Source organism: Danio rerio, chromosome 4 (genome assembly GCF_052040795.2).
Source record: "Danio rerio strain M-AB ecotype USA chromosome 4, GRCz13ab, whole genome shotgun sequence".
Taxonomy (NCBI): Eukaryota; Metazoa; Chordata; class Actinopteri; order Cypriniformes; family Danionidae; genus Danio; species Danio rerio.
The window spans coordinates 25,961,868-25,977,500 of NC_141024.2; the positions used below are offsets into that span (position 1 = coordinate 25,961,868).

General features: G+C 30.3%; 2 protein-coding genes across 9 annotated transcripts in view; one reads left to right on the forward strand and one right to left on the reverse strand.

The window, feature by feature from the left end:
• The window catches only part of sfmbt2 (Scm like with four mbt domains 2), a 78,129-nt gene extending 72,168 nt beyond the window's left edge, over window positions 1-5,961 (forward strand). For all 3 annotated transcript variants that reach the window (XM_087248293.2, XM_087248294.2, XM_088649976.1), the window contains 3 exons: window positions 40-297; window positions 396-524; window positions 1,512-5,961. In XM_087248293.2, the coding sequence (XP_087104419.2) occupies window positions 40-297; window positions 396-524; window positions 1,512-1,652 (528 nt within the window). In that variant the 3' untranslated portion in view covers window positions 1,653-5,961. The remainder of the gene's footprint in view (window positions 1-39; window positions 298-395; window positions 525-1,511) is intronic.
• tmem110l (transmembrane protein 110, like) overlaps window positions 1-15,633 on the reverse strand; it is a 211,658-nt gene that overhangs the window by 105,991 nt on the left and 90,034 nt on the right. The gene's annotated exons all lie outside the window — the stretch shown is intronic.

Genomic DNA, 15,633 nt, shown 5'->3' on the forward strand with positions numbered 1-15,633 from the left:
ATATCTGTAACATGTAAAAGTAACCCTCTGTCTTTACAGGATAGCGATTATAACTACGATGAAGACGAAGATGAGGATTTTGAGGAATGGGGCAGTGAGGCAAGTTCCAGCTCACTACGTGAAGAAGCCTCTGCCCATAATAGCCTACCGAGGAGAGGAAGACCACCACGCCGTGTCGCTCTTCAGCGCAGGATGACCCATCCAGGATCAGAGACCTCAGACAGGATCTCTCCTAGAAGAACCACACGATCGGTCTCCTACAGCCAGAACCAGATGGCCAAAGACACAAATGTGAAGGTAAAACTTCTGTACAGACTTTTTTTTTTTTCCCTAACTTAATGTTTCTTTGATTTATAGACAGATTGTATTATTTAAAACAAACTGTGCTCGTGCAGATGGAGAGTACCGAAGAGGAAGATCGTCTGGTTTTGGACACTAATCCTTTACAATGGAGCGTTTCAGATGTGGTGGACTTCATTACGTCTACAGATTGTGCTTCATTAGCCAAGATATTTCAAGAACAGGTACAGTTCACCAATTATTTATTTTGTATAACTTATTAATTTTATCATTAATAATTAAAATCATCTGATGGTTATTTTTTTATATTCTTAATCTATTTTGTTTTTTTAAATTTAAAATCCCCATTTGTTTAATTTAATCTAAATGTTAATCTTAGAATATTTAATTCATTAAAGAGAAACATATATTTAATCTTTGACTATTTAAACACTGATTTTTTATATTCTTAGCTTTTTCTTTTCATGATTTATTTATTTCGGTTCATTTCTTATTTAGTTTTTTTGATCTTTTATTAGTAGTATTATTTTAAAGCTGAAATAAAACTTTTATTTTCTTTATTTTCATAATTTAAATAGTAAAAGGTATTTTTATTCATATATATATATATATATATATATATATATATATATATATATATATATATATATATATATATATATATATAATAAAATATTATAACATATTGCAACTATTGTTATTATTTATTAATAATAACTATTGTTATTATTTATTATATAAGAATATTGTTAGATACTCTGTATAACAACTTAATAAATTATGAAATTTATAAGTAGGTTTTACACAGTTGCAAACGGTACATTTTCTTATGCCTGCATGCTTTTAAAAACCCTTAGGGCTCAAAAAACACTTGCAAAATTATGAAATATAATCCAGTCTCAACATTGCATATACTCATGATGTGACTATTGCGAATGATCACATTGTGATATCGATGCTGAAAAAATATATTTTGTAGTGTGATTTATGTTATTATTTTTTTCTAAATTAAAACTCTTAGAGAAGAAATCCCTTGATATGTTAGTCAATAATAAATTAACAAGCATAATCAATTAATACATTAACAACATTTTTAACAAGAAGCCCAAACAATTCAGATGAAAAAATGCACACATCACAAAAGCTAGCAAAGCCGGTATTTAAAACAGCTAATATTTATGCTAACTTGTTCACTTTTCTTCATTCTCAAGGACATTGATGGACAAGCCTTGCTGCTGCTGACACTTCCTACAGTCCAAGAATGTATGGACCTAAAACTTGGACCCGCCATCAAACTCTGCCATCAGATCGAGAGAGTTAAAGTGGCCTTCTATTCCCAGTATGCTAACTAAGCTAACTTTCTGCCTCGGCAGATATAAAAATCAACAGATACCTATTAATGAAACTCAGGGGATGAAAAAGAGTCATTCCATCCATCAGGAAACCTCAGGCGGCCTCATAACCAAATGGAGACTTTTCCATTCACTTGCCTTCAATATGAGATTTAGCCATGGAAAGGACATTTACTTTACAAAAACAGAGTATCAGTTTATTGCACAGCCTCTCAACAAATATTCCAAGTCTTGGCACTGCAGGTAAACAGGGTAAAATAATGTACACATTTTTACAGTATCGTCATACTTCACAAATTAATTGATTACTCTAAAAAATGCAAATGTTTTCTAAAACGTTATATTTTAATATGCAAATATGCCATTGTTTATTTAAATAGGCACTAATTTGCATTCGTCCAAGCACAAAGATCTGAACAATCAGGTTCAAAACCCTTGTTTCTTTTTATTTTGACAGTCAAAGGTTTTTATAAGGAATATTTTGGAAATCGGAAAAACATAATTCACAATTGTTTGGTTGAATGAAATGTATATAAATCAAATTTACATATGAACATATTCTACTGTAAAAACTTTGGAATGTAGATTTTAATAAAGTTGGTAGTATTGTTCAGTGTAAAAAGTAATAATAATAAACAAATAAATACATTTTAATGGGAAAAACATTATTATAAAAACTATATGCATATCGCATGGTACCAATATATCTTCTGTAAACCTTAAATAATCAAAATATTATTGAACAAAATATATCACAAAGATTTTTCTGAAGAAAACAAAGTTCAGTTAAAGGCTTCAATAAATTGACAGTAAAGTGTGACCCCTAAATCAAGACCACAAGAGAATTAAAATCAGGCTTAAACATCAGTGCAGATATATTTTGTTTGTTTTTTCAGCCTTTAGCAGTTTAACGTATGTCTCTGCTTTCTTTTTTGTCGGTAAAATAATGTGCCAATTCCACATTAACAGTTTGTGAACAAAAGAGGTTCATAAAGTGATGTGCATCCCTAGCATTCAAAAAAAAAATCTAATTCAACATAAAACAAAAATTCATATGTAATTTACTCATCCTCAGGCCATATTCAGTGTATATGACTTTCTTTTGTCAGACGAATACTGTTGGAGTCATTTTAAATTTTATTCTGGCTCTTCCATGCTGTATAAGGGTATTGAATGGTGACTTTTATTTAGAAAATTTCAAAAGCTCATAAATCCTTTGTTAAATGAACCCACGCACCACCAGGGGGTCAACGTATGTTTTATGAAGCGAATAAATGTGTTCTGACGTGTTCTCAACCACCTCCACTTACTTGACGTATTGATTCAAGATGCATTCATAGAGGATAGAATCTTACCACAGACTATGAACAAGGAAACTAGTTGTTTAGTATTATGCAGTAGCGTCAAAGTCACTTTAAGACAAGTCATTTCACTTGGCAGCCATCTTGGGCAGTATGTTCGGGCATTCTGTCTGAATGGATAAACATCAAATTCTCTAAAATTGCTTGCCAAGCTTATGATTAGATTTCAAATTATGAAACAACAATTACATTCAACTGTCTGCTTAGTTTCGTTTCTACACATTTGAACCTGCAGAAATTCACATCTGGTTCCAGCCCTTCCCCCGGAGAAATATCAGTTTATATTGATTGCTGATTGGTTCTTGTACTAAAAGGCGGGGCTTCATTCGCCAAATTGTCTGTTACACTTTTCCCTATTCAAAACTATACAAGTGACATGTCTTGTGTATTCTATAGTCTTTGGTAGCGTAAAGCCAACTATTTCTTCTGTTTGTCGTCACCTCTGTTGAAGAGCCAAAATAAAATTTAAAACTACTCTGACTTTGTTCGTCTAAACAAGAAAAGTCATATACACAAGGATGGCTTGAGCGTAAACTACGGGGTAATTTATATTTTGGGGTGGACTATTCCTTTAAAGCCCAAGATATGCTTGGTATTTTAACGTACACAGCCTTTCAAAGTTTGATATTGTGCACAAAGGGAAGTTCTTGATGTATACAGAAACGTTTACGCCATCCAGTGCTTTTTCAGCTCGTTTAAAAAAAATTTGAGAATATATTTTAATGACCTAATATATACATTTTTTTAAATAGAAACATACAATGTTTTCATTAGTGATCTGTTGTCGTTGTGTTTTTCCAGCTTGCACGCAAACTAAATAGTAAAAAAATAGTAATAAATTAGATTAAAGAACAAGATTTTGCGTTTAAAGGTAAAACTCCGATGCTAGGTTCACACCAAATGTGAACAATTTTTTTTTCGACCTCAAACAAATTTTCCACTCAAGTTAAATCTTTCTTGTGCACGATTCAAAATTAATGCGAATTCTGCATGTTCATGCAAAATCGCCATGCATTCCGCATAATTTACATGCCATGGCAGATATTCACCTCTACGTGTTTGTATGCAACTCAATCATGCAAATACTTAATTCCACATTTGGTGTGGAATTAAGGCACACCATAAAGGCAGATGTGAATAGTACGAATTCTGATGGACAGAAGATAATTTGTGTAAACACTTAATGTGTGTGTGCAAATCATTAGGACACAATTTTATGATCTGGCAAATTCTGAAGAAATCGCATAAAATTCTAAGCCAAAAACAGAGGAAAACATTGTTTTCATTTCTTTCATAGCCTCTCTCTTTCTCTATATCTCGCTCTCTCATAAAAAATTTATAAGGTATAATTCTATTTTCTCCAAAAATACATTCTTTTTCAGTACCGAGAAGGCGATTTGAAGTGATTTTCATGCACATTTTGTCAGTAAAATCAGTTCTACTAAATCCCCAGCCCATGCATTTAATGCAGCAGATTTTACTACAATATAGAGCAAAACTGTTTAAATTTGAACTTGGTTTAGTTGGTCAATAATAACATTAGGACAATCATTCTACAAATTACAACATGTAATAACGTTTTTTTTTTTTTTTTTACTTCAAACTAGCCTCAAATTAAAGCCTAGCATTTGAGATAAATCCATCTGTGAGATAATTCCGCAGTCATGTGCTTTTTAGTCATGCTAAATATTTTATATAATATTTAATCAATCAATGAAAGCAGTTAAATCTTCTGTTTATTCAGCAACCGCTATTTTCCTCAGTGGATTTCTTTGTGTGTCAATTGCATCTGTGATTTCAATTTGATTAATCGCCTAGCCCAATAGTTACCCCACATGTGTGAATTAAACAGGTTTATCCTCCTGATTGGTCAGCTTCAGATGCATTGACAAGTCAGATCATTCAACCAGACGCATTAAAAACCCCAGCCAACAGCTCCCAAAACGTTGTGACATGTTTAAAATTTATTAAGAGTTCGGGAGCCACTTGTCTCGTAAATTCCTCTCACATGATACAAGCTGCAACCATATGATCATCAACGTTTTTCATGTTAATTCTTCCAATGGGAAAATATATTGTACAAGATCACACAACAGCAAAAAATTGCACAATTTCAGCCCTGCTTTAACTAGTCTGAGCTGGTATACCAGCTAATAAAACTGGTGTTTAAATGATTTAGCTAGTTGGCCAAGTGGTCAAGCATCTAAATAACCGTCTAAAGCCATAGAAATAACTTAAACATAATTAGCTTTCAGCAGTTTCAGTGAGTTCTTTAAGGATAACCAGACAAAAGGAGATTTACATTTAGTTCCAGAAGTTTCTGAGGAAAGTATTTAGGATGAAGATTAAACATTGAAGATCTGTAGAACAAAAACAAAAACTGTGAAAATGTCCAATCCCTGAGTTCACTGCACAATTTTTTTGACATTTAATTAACCTGTCAGGACCAAATTGTATTTATACTGGTGAATTCTATGTGAAGTGTTACCTTCAGAAGTCAATTAATATATTTGTAATATTTATTTTGTGCTGATAAACTATTTTTGTAATGTTTGTCATGTTAGGAGGCGAGTTTGGCATCCAGAATTCATTTGCTTGAAGTGCTGAGTAATATCAGGATATATATTTGATATATACCGTACTGTAGTGTGAGTACTTATATGTTGACTTGCATATTACACAACAATATTGTTCCTAAAAGCCTGTTGTAACACACCATGTGTTTACTTTAAAAATATAAGGGCAAATTAATTTGATGATCTGCCTTTAGTCATGATCTATATTTCATGTAAAATCTAATTGTTGATCTATGCAAAATATAATGTTTTCTATGTATATATTTTGTTTGTAATGACTTTTCATAGTGATATATTTTTTACTTTTTTTGTTTGATGACATTTAACGTGCTTACAAGTAGAATGTAATAAAACTGAATTATGCTATTAAAATATTGTCTCCAATCATCAATTCCTCAATTTCCAGTGCTTGCATTATTGCAAAAAAATAAAACCACAGGTCTGCACAAGGTGTCTTGTAATAAAAAAGACTCTTCACTAAGTAATTTTTGATCCTACTAGCCTTTTGTATGCAATCCAGAACATTAAAGAACAAGATTGCGCTTGTCTGTTTTCCAGTTTGCAATACATTTTAATGTATTTATGCCAATACAAACATAAATTCCAAGAAATCGTAGGTGAAGTAATGTGGGTTATTTTCAGCACATCCCACTCATACTGATGGTCAAGGCTAAAACATGATTATATTACATAACAGCAGGAGATATTATTTCTACCATGAGCATTTATTTTTATTTTAAATAAAAAAACACTTAGATAGATTAGCTTTAGGTTATTCTATTACTCTATTAGTCACTTGAGCGCGGATGTTTATTAACCCAAGTATGAACTGAAGTGTGTATGAGCACATGGAATGCATGTTTCTGATCATAAAAATTATAATAAAAGATGAAATCATGATTAGACACATGAAGGGTCCCCCCATCACCACTGTGACCTTATATTCTTGACATTTAAACACATTTAGCCCATACACGTCCTTCACAAAATGACTCTAGGCTTCTTTATGTTTTTATATAATTAATTTAGTGTACACACACACACACACACACACACACACACACACACACACACACACACACACACACACACACATATGTATATAGTATATACAGTTCAAGTCATAATTATTAGCCCCAGTTTGAATTATTATTTTTTTTATTTACCCAAAAAATATTATTAGACATACTGTGAAAATTTCCCTGTTCTGTTAAACATCATTTGGGAAATTATTAAGATTTTTTAAATTATTATTATTATTTATCATTTTTTCTTTAATTTTCAGTTTTACATTTTTTAAGAACCGTTTTAAGGTCAAAATTATTAGCCCCTTTAAGCTATATTTTTTCGATAGTCTAAAGAACAAACCATAATTATAAAATAACCTGAGTTATTAAAAAAAAAGTTATTAAAACAATTATTTTTGGAAATGTGTTTAAAAAAATCTTTTCTCTGTTAAACAGAAATTGGGGGAAAAAAAATCAAGGGAGGGGGGGGGGGGGGTAATAATTCTGACTTCAACTGTATATACAAATAGTTTTCTGTTTTGATTGGTTTTTACAGCAAAGGTGTCAAGACTTTTATTTAAAATGTTTTGTTTTGTTTTCACAGCTTAGGTGTCCAGACTTTTTCTTGTAATTTATTTTTGTGTTTTGTTGTGTTTTGCTTGTTTTGTTTTTTTACAGCATATGTGTCCATTTTAGTTTTTAGTTTATTTATTTCTATTATTTTAACATTATATTGGCATTAAAATGTCAGGTGAAATGTGCTCAGCAATACTATAATGCAAAAACATTAAATAAAATAAAAACCTTCTTTTTAACATTCACCTTTTTAAATCTATGTTTCAGTTATTAATAACACCATCTTTAAACATACAAACTGGGTCTAGACGCTTAAGATATATTTATCTTAAAGCTTCATGGTTCATTACCAGAAATGATCTTTGCGCAGTGTGTTACACATGTTAGAAACCCACACATTGCCTCCTCTATAATAGACATTAGACCAACCATCAGGAGAACAGAAGTGAGTGAGAACAATATAATCATTTATCACACTATATATATTACAATAAATGACTTTTCATATTTCATAAAGCTTGACATTATGACCATTAAGTGTTTTCTATTGAGTCCAACTGTGAACCTATTTGTTCGACTGCCATTTCTCACGGTTGCCAGGCAACATCATTTCAAAGGTATGCTGAGGGCCAGTGATGCGTCTCTCCATAATGGAAATGCTGGGTGTTTCACAGAGAAATGTAAAGTAGCATTTTAAGAAAGCATACCCAGAGAGAAAAGAAAAGGGCATAAATGGTATCGTAATACCTTCTAATAGATGGCAATTAAAATTTGTGGGAGACAAATTAGTTTTGCTTTAATCTTCTAGTTTACCAAAATATCTCCTGAGGACAAAAATCTCAAGAGATAAAAAAATCCTAAGTTGTCCTACAAACTACATGTGGATGTCTTCACTGTATTATTCATTAAGGATTTACAATTCTATGAATAATATGTATGTGTGTTTTTTTCTAAATAATTAGGTATAGCAGCATGTTTTCCAATAAGAAATATAATGTGTAAATATCAATTTGTTTATTTTATTATACCTAATCAATTGCGTATCTTGTTCACTACCTTCAGTGTTTTTAAACCGAATTCAGATATTCAGGTATTAAAATGGAATTTCAGATTTTTTATTATGTAAAGAGGTACACAGATGACATGAAGGCAAATATAAATGTAAAACTAATAAAACAAAAAACAGATTTGAAAAAAATAATAAAAGACAGTCATGTGTAGCCAGGTGTGCAACATGTGTGCATGCAGAGTTAACAGAGTGAGCAGGTCAGTGTAGAGTATAAACAAGAACCATAATTGATATACCAGTGGTGGAAAGAGTACTGAAAAATCAAATAAATGTACGAGTACTTGCCCAAAAATGTTGTGTACAGTAAGTAGAGTAAAAGTATCTGTTGTTATTACCCAAATTATGAGTAAAAAGACCTTTTTAAAGTACTCAAGAGTAGTGAGTATTACACTTTGAAAAGCTGATGCATTTGCATGCAGTTTGTGCAGGGATGTATAAACGTAAAATTCTTTAGTGCATTCAGTTATCTTTCTATAATTCTTCATTCTTTCGTTCTATCCTTCCTGTGTTCGTTTGTTCATTTTGTCCTTTCTGTGTTCGTTCCTTCCTTAGTTAGTTAGTAAGTTAGTTAGTTAGTTCGTTCATTCCTTAGCTCGTTAGTTAATTCTGTCCTTCCTGTGTTTGTTCGTTTGTTCTGTCCTTTCTGTGTTTGTTCCTTCCTTAGTTAGTTAGTTAGTTAGTTAGTTAGTTAGTTAGTTAGTTGGTTCATTATGTCCTTCCTGTGTTCTTTTCTTAGTTAGATTTTTTACATTAAAATCAAAATCAAGTGTAATAGTTTTTTTTTTTTTTTTTTTTTTTGCTGTGTGTGTAAAACATTATTTAAAACAGTCATTCTGTAAATGACTTTGACAGTCATTATTTAAAACAGTAAAAACATGGTCAACCATGGTAGAGGGGCAGTCAAAGGCTTGTGGTATTGAGCATTGTTCAACTTTATAATTTATATTCATAAAATAGGAGTAATAGCAACCTTAAATAAAAACATACATAAAAAAGGAGTAATGGCAACCTTAAATAAATAAATACATAAATGAAAACAAAATTAGAGTACTAGCAACCTTAAATAAATAAATAAACAAATAAAAAGAGTAATAGCAACCTTAAATTAATTAATAAAATAAATAAATAAATAATAGCAACTTTAAATAAATAAATAAATAAATCAATAATTAAAGAGTAATAGCAACCTTAAATAAATAAATAAAGTAAATAAGAGTACTAGCAACCTAAAATAAATAAATAATTAAATAAATAAGAGTAATAGCAACCTTACATTACTAAATAAATAAAATAGGAGTAATGGCAACCATAAATAAATATACATAAATAAATAATTAAATAAAATTAGAGTAATAGCAACATTAAATAAATAAAAATAAATGAGTAATAGCAACCTTACATTGTTATTTAAATGAATAAAATAGGGTTAATATCAACCTTAAATAAATAAATAAACAGGAGTAATAGCAACATTAAATAAATACATAATTAAATAAATAAATAAAGTAAATAAATAAATATTAGGAGTAATAGCAACCTTAAATATGTAAACAAATAGAGTACTAGCAACCTAAAATAAATAAATAATTGAATAAATTAGAGTAATAGCAATCTTACATAATTAAATAAATAAATTAATTAAATAGGAGTAATGACAACCTTAAATAAATATACATAAAAAATAAATAAATAAAATTAGAATAATAGCAACATTAAATAAATAAATGAGTAATAGCAACCTTACATTGTTATTTAAATGAATAAAATAGGGTTAATATCAACCTTAAATGAATGAATAAATAAATAAATAAATAAATAAATAAATAGGAGTAATAGCAACATTAAATAAATACATAATTAAATAAATAAATAAATAAAGCAAATAAATAAATATTAGGAGTAATAGCAACCTTAAATATATGTAAACAAATAGAGTAATAGTAACCTAAAATAAATAAAAAAATTAAATAAATAAACAAAAGAGTAGTAGCAACCTTACATTAATAAATAAATAAAGTAAGAGTAATAGCAACCTTAAATAAATAAAAAGAAATAAATGAGAAGAGTAATAGCAAGCTAAAATCAATAAATAAATAAATAAAAAGAGTAATAGCAACCTTAAATTAATTAATAAAATAAATAAATAAATAAATAAATTAATAAATAAATAAATAAAATAGGAGTATAATAGCAACAGTGTATCAGTTGAGGGGGGTGTAGATTATAAAAACTTTTATTATATAAATATAATAAGTGAAAGAGCAACATAAAAAAAAAATAAATAAATAAATAGTTTTCATAACAGCATGTTCATGTTAAAAACAGCTTGATTAAAGCGGTGAATGATGTCGTTACTCGAACTTACTGTACGTTATAGCAGGTGCTTGTACAGTCAGCCACAGTTTTTTTTTCATCCACTAAGTCATCCTCAAACATCAAACAGTGTGGGAAATTTAATTCGAACATTATTTGCATTACAGAATATTAAACACTCTGCAGTTTAAAGGTTTTCTCATGCCATGAAACCTGTGAAGTGGGTTTCTTCGTGGCACAGCATTGCTGACATGGCTATTCTGTCAGATTTGTGTCGTTAAATGTGTATGAATATGAGTATGAGTCTGTAGATAATATCAGAACATGGTAGCACATGAGCACTACTGGCGTAAAAAAAGAAAAGCTGCTTGCATCGGTTAACCACAAAAGCTCATGCTCATACTAACACACCTGAAACTGGGTCACGTTCGACCTTCGGGGGGGTGACAGGGGCTAGTTTAAATTGTTGGCTGCTGTTTTTCCTTTTGAAATAAGCTTCCTTTTAGATTTGCACACTTTTGCATGCTATCGGAAATCAAGATACAGCTCTTCAAGGATGACTTTTCACCCTACTTTTGTTACCGCAGTGGAGATGAAAGATGCAATACAACACAAACTTGTACAGACTCACACTGTACACACCTGCTTTAAAATGTACTTCCATGAGTGCTTAGCATTTTGTCATTTTTGTTGTTGTTGTTGTTAATGGTTATTCCAATATGGATCACTTTTTTAAAGATGCTAGTTTTATTATAAACCTTATTTTATTATTATGTAAATTTCACATAATTTAACATACATAAATCCAAGTTTGCCAAAAGCAAATCCCTCTTCGGGGTGCTAAAAAAAGATTAAAGTAGAAAAGCAATTAAAACAGTTAATATTTGCTCCTCCTTTAACATTTTTGCACAAAACATGTTTGCCTATATGAATTTCCTGTAGTTAAAGTGCATTTAATTACACATGTTAATAACTAAAATTGGAAAATGTGTGTAATATATTTATGTGTAACTTGATAATTACCTCTCCTCTGTTTTATTTTTATTTTATTTTATTTTATTATTTTTTTTAAATTCATCCTTCTTGCTAAGGAACTTGAAGTACTTTTGTTGTACAAACTTCAAATGCTGGTTCTTGTTAATAAAAAATAAATAAGTAAACAATAAAAACTCCAATATGATTTTTTTCAACACACTAACATACTATTTTAGCTACAGTGCTCAGTTTATACGAGTACACACCCCAAAATTTAGCATTTAAGGATTTATAATATTTTATTTGTGCATATACATTTGTTTTGTCAGTACTGGAGCCAATTCTGGAGCTAATCTTGAAAATTAAGTTTCAATATTGGTTCAAAATTTGTAGCCCAAATGTATATGTAAGGAAAAAATATTAAATACAATTTTCAAAAATAGCAAAAATCTGGAGAAACTACAATATTTATACATTTTAATTTTTTTTTTGCAATATTTTGCATGAATTTAAATGTATTGTCTTACCATTTCTGAAGATGTTCCGTGACTAACATAAATATATCTGCTTAATAAATGTTAATGTTCAAATCCACCAATATATATTACCCATATTCACTGAGAAATGGATATTCATTTTCAAAATGTGGTGTACTCAGTTATGCTAAGACCTGTATGTGAACAATAGCCTGATAAATTTATGATTCATTTATATGAATTCTTGAAATGATTTTTGTATGTTTTCATATATTCAGTTCAGTATATTAACATAATTAACCTACAGTTATATATTATAGTGTCCTTTCCAAAAAAGGTGATGTCTGTGTATAATGCATGTTCATTGAAGTGTATTTGTGATTCAAAAATCTACTAATATACTATAAAAATTATTTGTTATATATTATGCTGCTTGCCCCATTTATCTTTATCTGTTCATTTTTGTCCTCTAAAAACCTTTGGTAACCTTTTAAAACCAAATTTACATACTAAATTGCCACCCTGCAACATGGTACAATTTCTCAGAAATTACAGCGGGGAAAATAAGTATTGAACATGTCACGTTTTTTTTTTTCTTTCTTTGAATAACATTTCTAAAGGAGCTGCTTACATGGAATTGAACCAAATTTTGGTAGAAATACAAACGACACAAACATAAAAATAAAACAAAACAAAAACAAAGAAATAGAAAAATTTGTTAAGCATAATAACAATGAAATGACAACTACTGAAACATTTTACTTTATAAAAGACTTTTTGTTGGTGATGGCAGCTTAAAGACACCTCTCATGTGGAGAATAAAATCACATGCATTGTTTAGATCTGAGTTTGTTTTTTTCACAGACTTCAAGTGTCAAAATCCTGATGCTTCTATTGTCTACCAAATCTGATCTTTAATTTGTATTTTCTATTAGATTCAAGTCAGGTGATTCAACAGCTTGATTTTATTTTCTTGAAAGTATTTCAGAGTATCTTTAGCTGTGTTTTGGATTATCGTCTTGCTAAAATGTCCACTCTGGTTTCATCTTCATCATCCTTATAATGTAGATGTTAGACTGAAGCAGCTAACATTAATTTCCAATAAGGAAGGGCAGAGGGTTTCTGAATAACTGCTGAGAGATTTTGGCTGCTGTCTGGGCTTTCACTGGCTTTCTACACCTCCCTTTCTTCATGTGTTTGATACGTTTTCCCTGTGTCATTTCATTTTATTATGCAGAACTTAATTTGTAAACTAATTTGTATAGTTTTCTTTGCGTATATTAATTTCTTTGGTTGTTACCAACATTCAAGAAAATGTTCAAGTCAATGGTACTTTTATAAATATGTTTTCTGAGAATAATGGTGACGTGTTAAATGCTTATTTCAATGCTTTATTAATGTTTTTTTTTTCCTTTCATTGAATTGGATCATATTGTTGTCTGGTGGAAATTATTATACTTATACATTTTATGATGAAAATTTGAATGTATGGGACGTTTTATATTAGTTGTGACTGTCATCTGGACTATTCCAATATAGCTTATTAGTTCTCATAATGCATTCAAGAAGCCTTCTTTTTATTAAAAAGTTGATTCGTTTTTTCAACTTTTTCAAGTTTCTGATAAGCATATTCTTTTACATTTGAATAAACTTACTTTAGTTCATGAAACCTGTAACATCAATATAATTACTCTATATAATTATTTTTGTCTGAATCAAACAGGACTTAGAAACTAATATCACAAAGAAAATAGTAATGAATACAATTTTTTAAAAACGTTTATATTTGGACTACTGTTTTAACGCTTTTGGAGTCACAAACTTATACATTTGCAGACAAAAATATTCAGCGCTCAGGCAAGTGCATTTAATGCAAATTTGATTGATAAAAGAAAAGTAGATTCATTTCTGGCTGCAAAATAATTTGCTCTTCAGGCATTCCTCTAATAATTTACTCCTGGAATAAGCCACAACAAATTTACTATATGTATGGAAATTAACAGCAAAGGGCCCTTAAATGATAATTCAACCAAAAAGGACAAAGTTCACCATTTTCTTTAAAACCTATTTAAATAATTATGTTTGCTGTTTGTTCAAACTTCTTTAAATTGAGCTGAAACACAATTCCTGAGTTTTTTGGGGAACAACTTTATTGCTTTGTTTATTCCAATTAAATTTATAAAAACTAATGTTAACTTAATTTCCTTCATGTTGTCCCAACACACATTGATTATGTGAAACCCAATTATTCTTTTCAGAGTGTTGAACACAATTATTTTTAAATGTTGGTTTGTTACACTTATTATGCCACAACATGCTATTTCATGTGTCATTTATAACCATACTGAAAGCAGCAGCAGATAGTTCATCTCAGATCTTGAAAATAAAATAAAAAAAAAGAAAGTCAGTGACAGTACAAACCATCAATATTTATCACTCAGCCTATGCTCTTTTAACAAACTAAAACCTGTATTAATGAGATTATAACCCATACCAATTCGATGTAAGTGCAGTAGCCAATATATAAATGAATGGCTGATATTTCAATGTTAAGCAGACAGCCAAATTGCTTGTAGCTGAAATCTTACATATTTTTTTCTACAATGGAAATCAATGGATACCAGTAACCAGCATTTTTCGAATTAACTCCTTTTGTGTCCAACTGAAAAAAAAAAAAAAAAAAGAACTCTAAAGGTTTAAAGCCACATGATGATGAGTAATTTTAATTTGGGGATGAACAATTCCCTTAAAAATTTAGATACCAAAAATGTTTTTTTTAAAAATCAACAAAAAAAGCTACATGCTAGCAACTATCAGGAAAACAAACACAAGACAATTTTTTTGCAATTCTGAACTGTCAGTACTGGCACATTATGCACCAAAGATTGCTAAAGTCTACCCCTGCTAAAGTAAACATATATCAATCTATGTGTTAAAAAAGTCTTATTCAGACAAGACTAGTTTTACTGGGGAACATTAGAGAAGTTTCTGTTTCTCAGATGTGCAGGGGTTGGACAATGAAACAGAGTAACCTGGTTTTAGGCAACATATTAGGATTTTTAGATACAATATTTAAACCATTGGGTGCACATGGTCCTCCAGAATGGTTCGGTAGTCCTTGGCAGTGCAAACGGCCTTCTAGCACAAGTATTGAGGCCAGGCAATGGCATGATATTCAGCCTGAAACAGTCTGGGTGGTACACTTTTTTGGAGGATTCTCCACACCAAACTCTCACAGACATGGGAAAGACAATGAAGGTGGACTCAGAGAATAATACATGCTTTACATTCTCCACAGCCCAAGATTTTTGTTGCTGGTATCATTGAAACTGACATTTGGCATTAGCACGAGTGACTAAAGTTTTGGTTATAGCAACCTGACCATGTATATTGACCCTGTGGATCTCCCGACAAAACCTGGAAACAGGAGAGTTGAGGTTCACATTTAATTCTGCTACAAGTTGGGCAGCTGTGGTTTTAAGTTTTTTTTTGGATACAATTCGGGTTAGCACCCGGACATCACTTTTAGGCAGTTTCCTCTTGCTTTCAAAGTTACTCCTGTTGGATGTGGTTCATCCTTCTTGGTGGTATGCTGACATTATCCTGGATGCGGTTGCTCTTTGATATA